Consider the following 8725-nt stretch of genomic DNA (forward strand, 5'->3'; position numbering starts at 1 on the left):
CTAGAAAGGACTCCAAGATCACTCAGTCCAGTTTTGTCACTTTACTGAGGGGAAACAGGCCCAGAGAGGGTAGATGAGGAGCCTGTGGTCACACAGCAGGCAAAGCAGAGTGAGGCCATGAACTCAGCTCTCTTGTCCAGAGCCAGGCATGTCGGATCCCTACCGGGGCATCCTGAGGCAGCCCTGGGACGGCATCACTGAGGCTGCTTCAACCGAGGCTGTCACCGTGGGGCAGGGAGTCCTCCATGGGCTGACTCACTGCCTGGGGACGCAACCGCCACACAGCCGCCTGTGCCAAGGCCCTGCTGGCCCCTCGGGCTCCAGGAACAGAAGCCAGATTCCTGCCGCCCAGCCTGAGTCAGACTGACTCGTTTTTGTGTATTTTCTCTCAGCCCCACACCACCCCAAAACTGGGTGGGAACTCCGAGCAGCACAGCAAAGTGAGTCGACCCTGGGCTGAGTAATCCGGAGTGGGGAGTTGGACGGGACCTGGAGTGATGAAATCCGAGGGGAACCCGGAGTCAGCAGTTGAAAGGGCCCCACCTTTCCCAGGTGCATATAAAGGTGCCTGGAATTCGAGGCAGCCACAGCATCTTCCCAGCCTCTCTGAGCACCTTTCTCTTCTCTCCTCCACTCGCTCAGTCGCTCACCTCTCTCCTCAGCACCATGACCACCTGCAGCCGCCAGTTTACCTCCTCCAGCTCCATGAAGGGCTCCTGTGGCATCGGTGGTGGCTCCAGCCGCATGTCCTCTGTCCTGGCCGGAGGGTCCTGCCGGGCCCCCAGTGCCTACGGGGGGCTGTCAGTCTCCTCCTCCCGCTTTTCCTCCGGAGGAGCCTGTGGGCTGGGGGGCGGCTATGGCGGCGGCTTCAGCAGCAGCAGCAGCTTTGGTGGGGCCCTGGGTAGCGGCTTTGGCGGAGGATATGGTGGTGGCCTTGCTGCCGGCTTCGGCGGTGGCTTCGGTGCTGGCTTCGGCGGTTTCGATGGCGGCCTCCTCTCTGGCAACGAGAAGATTACCATGCAGAACCTCAACGACCGCCTGGCCTCCTACCTGGACAAGGTGCGCGCCCTGGAAGAGGCCAATGCCGACCTGGAGGTGAAGATCCGCGACTGGTACCAGAGGCAGAGGCCCAGTGAGGTCAAGGACTACAGCCCCTACTTCAAGACCATCGAGGACCTGAGGAACAAGGTGGGTGGACTATGTGGGTGAAGCATTGAGAGAGGTCATGTGTGCAGTGGCCCTGAGAAAACCACTTACTTGCTAGCATCTCCATTTTGTAAACAGGGGGACTGAAGCTGGCCTTGAAGGAGTAGCCAAGGGCCACTCAGAGAATTGGTAGCAGAAGGTCCTTTTTCAGCATCTAAGTGTCTGAGCTGAGCCTGGACCCCTGTTCTCCTATTCCTTGCAAGCGTTCTTTGCAATGCACCCTCGGCTTCTCTCAGCCTTGGGCCCAGGATGGGGTGGGTGGTGGGAGAGGTGGGATGCATCTCCTACATTCCCTGAACTGGGTGGAGAAGGCACCCCAGGCTGGCTGGGGGAGCATAGGGCATGACCCGTCAGCCAGGCGACCCCCAAATTTGGGGAAGCTCCTTTCTCCTCTCTGTGCTCTTCACCCCTGAGCAGCAGGATCTTGGCTAACCCAGCCTCCTGTCCTTCACCCCCTCTGCAGATCATTGCAGCCACCATCGAGAACGCTCAGCCTATTCTGCAGATTGACAATGCCAGGCTGGCAGCCGATGACTTCAGGACCAAGTGAGCAGCCATGGGGTGGGCCGAGGGCAGAGAGTATAGGGCAGGGAGCGAGCAGTGGGGCCGTTTATCCAGGAGGACCAGCACGTATTGAGCCTCAGAAGCCTCACGGATGGAACCTCATGCCCTGACCTCTGTCTTGCCAGGTATGAGCATGAGCTGGCCCTGCGCCAGAGCGTGGAGGCCGACATCAATGGCCTGCGCAGGGTGCTGGACGAGCTGACCCTGGCCAGAGCCGATCTGGAGATGCAGATCGAGAGCCTGAAGGAGGAGCTGGCCTACCTGAGGAAGAACCATGAGGAGGTGAGGTCACTGCTGGTTCAGTGGGGTTGCAGATGCACCTGGGGTCAGGAAAGGGATCAGCTGACCTGACCACTTCCCGCCATCCCTTCCTAGGAGATGCTAGTCCTGCGGGGTCAGACCGGCGGGGACGTCAACGTGGAGATGGATGCCGCCCCTGGAGTGGACCTGAGCCGCATCCTGAATGAGATGCGTGACCAGTACGAGCAGCTGGCCGAGAAGAACCGCAAGGATGCCGAGGCCTGGTTCCTGAGCAAGGTGGGGCTCAGGTCCTCAGCCCTCCTGAAGAACTGCTCCGCCCGCGAGTGCCTCTGCAGTGCCTCACACCTTCCGCTCTTCTTTCTCATCTCAGACCGAGGAGCTGAACAGAGAAGTAGCCTCTCACAGCGAACAGGTGCAGACTAGCCGCAGCGAGGTGACGGAACTCCGGAGGGTGCTCCAGGGCCTGGAGATTGAACTGCAGTCCCAGCTCAGCATGGTATGAAGGACCTGGTCCAGCCCCAGCCCCCAAGTCACCAGTAATGGCCACCACCACCTGAACACTGCCACAATACAGTTCCCAGGAGTGGGACTGAGGGATTATTGTACCCACTATATAGATGAAGACATTAAGGCCCAGAGTGGTGGAATAACTCTTCTCCATGTCATCTGGCCTATCAATGGCCCACCTGGGGCCAAAAGCTATGCACCTCACAGGAAGCATGCCCAGAGACCTGGAGAGATAGCAGTGACCACCTTCGATGACTCTCCTTTTTTCTCTCTTGCTCACAGAAAGCATCCCTGGAGGGCAGCCTGGAGGAGACCAAAGGCCGGTACTGCATGCAGCTGTCCCAGATCCAGGCGCTGATCAGCAGCGTGGAGGAGCAGCTGGCCCAGCTGCGCTGTGAGATGGAGCAGCAGAGCCAAGAGTACCAGATCCTGCTGGACGTGAAGACACGGCTGGAGCAGGAGATCGCCACCTACCGCCGCCTGCTGGAGGGCGAGGATGCTCAGTGAGTGCCAGGCCCCCCAGCCCTGCCCCACAGACCCTTTGGCCCCCTGCTGCTCCCAGTTCATCTAATTGCTCTGCCTTTTCTCCCCCACAGCTTCTCCCAGAACACATCCGGCCAAACCTATTCTTCCCGAGAAGGTAAGGCTTCTGCGAGTTCTGGGTACTCCAGAGCACCACAGCCCATCTTCTCTCTATGTGGGACCAGCTTAGATCCCAGAGCATTTCTGACCTCTTCTCTTCTCTCCACAGTATTCTCCTCCTCATCCTCTGGCCACCAGACACGGCCCATCCTCAAGGAGCAGGGCTCATCCAGCTTCAGCCAGAGCCAGACCTCCAAGCATTGAGCTGCCTCTCCAGAGCCCCCTGCCCTGCCGCCGGCTCCGATTCCCGAAGGCCTGGGTCAGGCCCCTGTTCTCCCAGCGCAGTTCCCAGCTGTCTCCCCTCCCTCTCTGCTGGTGGTGGGCTAATAAAAGCTGACTTTCTGGTTGATGCAAACCTTTGTGGTCTCTGTTCTTGAACTGATGGGAGGGGAGTTGAAGGTGCCTCCCAGGAACCTTCTGGGACCTCACAACCTGGGGACCTCTCTTCCTGAAAGTCCTCCATGCCGTCTCAGGAGTGGGAGGTGGGATGTAGGATGGGAGAGAGCGCATACATGTTACAGAGGTACTTTCCTTAGACCCTCCTGGCAACTCTGTGGGCTGGGTGCGGTCAGGCTCATTTTTGGAATGGAGACAACCCTGGGATTCAGAGAGGTTAAGTAACTTGCATGAAGTCACACTGATGTAAGTGGCATGACTTCAGTTCGCACCCAGGGCTGCCTAGCTTCAAAGTCCACGCCTTTCTTTTATACCGCTCTAACTTTTTAGATAGTTTAACCCAAAGACACCAATGCTTGAGCTCTCAGCCCTACCCCTGTCTCCTCACATTTGCACACAATGATTTTTGTGTTGAATGGTGGAGGGAGAGCCTTCTGCCTTGGGGATGGTGGCCAGAGTTGTTAGAACCCTTCTTCTCCCAACCCGCTCCTCCTCATCACCCGCCTCAACTTCTTCCTCAGCCTGTGAATCGAGCACCGACGAGTCCCCTAGGAAATACCTGCCACCCGCACACACCTTTTCATCCCCACAACCACCACCACATTCAGATTCGCTTCCTCTCTCCCTAGAACTGGCCACAGCCTACTCGCTGGGGCCTCCTGCTGTCCATCTCTCCCACTCCCATTTCTGCCTAATGACCTTCTTAACAAGAATGTGGTCAAGGTCAAGAACAAGGATGTGATCAGGATGCCCCTGCTTCACCGCCCGTGATGTTCCCTGTCCCCTCTGATGCTTGGCCCTTGTGTCTCAACCCGCTTTGGTGCCTTCCCGCCCTTCCCTGCCCTGCTCGCCGTGAGTCAGCCACACCTGTGTAATTTCAGTGCCCCACACCTCTCAGTTACCACAGGTGCCATCCATGCTGAAAATTTCTCATTAAAAAAAAAAAAATCAAAGTTATGTATGGATAACATAATAAGACTTGGTATGAAAAAGAGCCACCCTAGTTCGTGTCCCATGCCACCATCCCCGCCTCTCACTTTTAACTCTTAGCTGCTATTTTTGGCATTTACCCCCTTATTTCCAGCAGTGAATACTACCGTTTCTTGATTTTTTTTTTTCAGTTTTAGTTTTTAATTCCTTGACTTCCTGCTTTAAAAGTTGGAGACTTAGCTCTCTTATACCGCCTGACTCCTTTCCACTTTTTTTACCCTCTCAAAATATTCCTCTTTTCATTAGATAAATGTTTACTATTTATATTATTATGACTATTTAAATATTATTCATCGTCAAATTACGTTTTCCACTACGTTAAAATTCCTTGGAATAAATATCTCTTTTTCAATTTGTTTAGGTTTTCTATCACTAATGTATTCTCTCATTCACTGCCAGAAGTATACATCTCCTCTTGATAGGTTAAATGTTGCGTATTCCATCGTTATCATCTTCTCAGGGATGTCCCTCCTGGAGCTCTCTGTTCCCCTGCTTCGGTCTGTCTGGCTGCTCTCTAGGCCTGCTGTCACCCTGGAATGTCCTTCCAAGATGCCCTGGGGCATCCCTTCTTTCTGCGTTGCATCCCTCGTTTCCTGGATCCCCTGTCTTCCTTTTTTTAGTGAAGCCCATCCTCTAGTAGTTTCTGGGAAAGGATTCATAGACCCTTTCTGTCTGAAAAGATTGTTCGTCTACCCTCAGTCTTGACTGATATTTTGGCTGGGTATAGAATTCTAGGCTGGAAATAATTTCCCGTCAGCATTTTAAAGATATTGTTATACTGTTTCCTGGCATCCAGCGTGACTATTGAAAAGTCGAATGCTATTTTGATTCTAGATAGTTCGTCCAATTCTATTTCCACCCCTTTCTGCAATTCTTCTCTTTCTCTCTAGCAGGCTGAAATATCACATGTTCTGCCTTGATGTGGCTGTCTCTTCACCTGCTGGACTGGGCACTTAACAGAATCTTTCGATGTGGAAATTCATGCTCTTCGGTGCTGGGAAATTTTCTTGAATATTTATGTGATGATTTCCTCTCCTCCATTTTCTCTCATCCTGGAACTCCTTTTTTTCCCTATGTATTTCATTTCACTTGTCTTTTTTTGACTGTCTGAGATTTAATTACACTATGCCATCTAATCTTATTATTTTGAGTTTAACTAAACTGATGTATTTTTAATACCTTATAGCTCTGGATATTTCTTTTTATAGTCTCTTGTTTTTGTGTCAAGATGGAATATTTAAGCCTATTCCCTCATCCCTTTAAGCCTATTAATCATGGCTTTAATAATTCTTCTATTTAGTATATAGAACATAACTACAACCACACTGACCGTCTATACCATTTTGCATTCAGTTTTTATTAATATTATAAGAGAAGCACTTCCTTGTATTATTAAAAGTGTTATACAGTAGTCCTTCCTTATCTGTGGGGGACATGTTCCAAGACCCCTAGTGGATGACCGAAACCACGGATAGTACCAAACCCTATATATACTATGTTTCTTCCTATACATACATACCTACGTTAAGTTTACAGCTTCTGTTTGGCATATCCGAATTGCCAGCATCTCTACTCTTGTGTTTTGGGGCCATTATTAAGTAAAATAAGGGTCACTTGAACACAGGCACTGCGATACGACAGCCAATCTGATAACTGAGATGGTGGGTAGTGTATGCAGTGTGGATATGTTGGTTAAAGAGATGATTCATTTTCTGGGCAGGATGGAGCAGGACGGTGAGAGATTTTATCACACTACTCAGAAAGGCACACAATTGAAAACTTATGAATGGTTTATTTCTGAAATTTTCTATTTAATATTTTTGGATAGTAGTTGACTGTGCATACTGGAAGCTGTGGAAAGCAAAGCTGAGGATAAGGGAGAGACCGCTGTACATTTTTAATGCTGTTTCCCCTATTTTTTGGAGGGGGGTGGTGCCATGCAACATAATGCAGCAATGAACATCTTTATGCAGAAAGCTTTTACAAATAATTTGCATTATTTCCTTATGCTGGATTCCCAGAAGTACAGTGACTAGGTGAGCAGATAACGGATGCTTTACAGTTCTTGATTTATGTTGCCAAATTGATTTAAAGAGGAGATGTACAAATTTACATAATTTGCTAGCGGGTAATGGGAGTGCCTATTTCAAAACATGCTCACCAACTTTGAGTATTATCTTTTAAGGATCTCTTTAGGAAATGGATTTGTGTGTCACTTTTAAAGCTGACGTTCTGGAAAGATCCTCACACTCAGATGTACTTCTGACCTGGGTTACTAAAACTCGGAGCTGGAGTATATGCTTCTGAGTTGTTCATTAATGAGATGTTGAAACAGAGGATGTAGAACACTCTCTGCCTGGGCGTGGGGAGAGATTTAAACAAAGCCGTTTGTGTCAGTGTCTTCAGAGTGCGTGCCACCCATCAGTGGACCCTGAGGAAACTCCACGAGAAAGGCCTCTATTTGATAGATGGGGGAACAAAGGTCCCAAATAATTAAGGGGAAAAAAAACTTTCTTGGGGTCTCCCAGCTAGTTAGCAAAACTCCCTCTTCTCAGGAACCACATTTCTTCTGTTTGTTGCTGTATCCTGTAGACACAAAACATGAACCCCTTTAAAGAAGGACAATATCGAAGCAGAAATGTGTTTCCCCTTTAATAACGGAACCAGCTTTTCCATCTGGAAATGCCTTGCTGCCTGGATTTCTCAGGCTAAGATCCAAGTCCCAAATCAGACTGCATTTTGCTCTTGGCTGGCCTGGCACTGAGATGAGGAGGCTGAGTGCTCTCGAATGTTCCTTGTAACTCATCTACTTTGAACACACCCTCAGATTCTTTATGCTTGACTTAGTGTCAAAGTTTGTGAAATATTGTTTCAGGTAATTAAATAGAGTGCTAAAACAATGGCTGGAGTGAGAATTAATGATAGCCTATAAAGTGTATCTGCTGAGGTAAATGAATTAGTGGTTAGCTCGTAAGGTTTTGCTTTCTTTGGGCCCATTGTTCCTGAGAGCTATAAAAAGCATGGCCACCCTCCTCATGAGATAAGGGATTTCTTACCTTTGTCTTCTCACTGCTGTAGCTTGTTTAAGACCTTCTGATAACTCCCTGAAACATAAACATGAATGAAGCTTTCTGTTTTGCTTGTCTGCCACAATCCTAGACAGCACACAGTCTATAAGGGACACTCAATAAAGATTTGTAGAGTCGAACCCTGGGTTTGGTGTTCATGGAACATCTTCAGAAGCAAATTTCTCAAGGACAGGCTTGTTTAAATTCCACGTGCCTCTTACCATGTTGGTACAAGGCAGCCACCATTGTAGGTATTGATGAGCTGCCATGGAAGAGAAAGCAAGTATCTTCTTGGCACACAGCCTGGAAGGGACACTCAATAAAGATTTGTAGAGTCGAACCCTGGGTTTGGTGTTCATGGAACATCTTCAGAAGCAAATTTCTCAAGGACAGGCTTGTTTAAATTCCACGTGCCTCTTACCATGTTGGTACAAGGCAGCCACCTTTGTAGGTATTGATGAGCTGCCATGGAAGAGAAAGCAAGTATCTTCTTGAGCCATGAAGGGACAAACCAGGTCTGAGGCATCAAGCATGTGCAGCTATTTATCTGGCCTTCCTCTGATGGGCTGTGTGGTCACTTCTAGGGGATGATGTAGCTTTGCATCCCTCCTTCCCCAATTGTTCAGGACCCCTACAGGGCTTCAAGCAGATCCAGGAGTGTTAAAGCAAGGAGAGTCCCTTTTTGACTTGGCTCTCTGTTAACCCATTGTTGGGATCCAAAGGTCCCTGTTTTTCCACGATCACAGGGTTGTCACATATAAAACCGATATGTTTTGGCCTTTCCAGCTTTGATCTGCCATACGAATAGTGTGACAACATAAATGGAAATGTGAAAAAATAAAAACATTCGTCTATTGTTCTGTCCCCAGGGTTTTTATTCTCCCAGGCTCCCTCCTGGCCTCATTATGTGTGGGTACATAGCAAAGATGATTTTTAAATATTTAATGGGCTTCATTACTAAATGAATAAGTTCGTAGACATAAAAGACGAGTGTAAAACGACATACGTGCAAGGATATTTATTGCTGCATTATTTATAGCGACTGAAAATGGAAAACAAAGTGACTATCCATCAGAAGTGTACAGCTGAGT

The 8725-nt window shown here is 49.4% G+C and overlaps 1 protein-coding gene across 1 annotated transcript; it reads left to right on the plus strand.

Moving 5' to 3' along the window:
* Positions 1–594: 594 nt before the first annotated feature.
* On the plus strand, positions 595–3475 carry LOC102891661 (keratin, type I cytoskeletal 16). Its single transcript, XM_006924637.2, has 8 exons — positions 595–1188; positions 1670–1752; positions 1896–2052; positions 2146–2307; positions 2402–2527; positions 2821–3041; positions 3135–3178; positions 3290–3475. Exons 1-8 carry the CDS (start codon positions 667–669, stop codon positions 3382–3384), a joined length of 1410 nt encoding a protein of 469 aa, XP_006924699.1. The 5' UTR covers positions 595–666; the 3' UTR covers positions 3385–3475.
* Positions 3476–8725: the final 5250 nt, after the last annotated feature.

The sequence above is a fragment of the Pteropus alecto genome, unplaced genomic scaffold, assembly GCF_000325575.1.
Source record: "Pteropus alecto unplaced genomic scaffold, ASM32557v1 scaffold98, whole genome shotgun sequence".
In the NCBI taxonomy this organism is placed as follows: domain Eukaryota; kingdom Metazoa; phylum Chordata; class Mammalia; order Chiroptera; family Pteropodidae; genus Pteropus; species Pteropus alecto.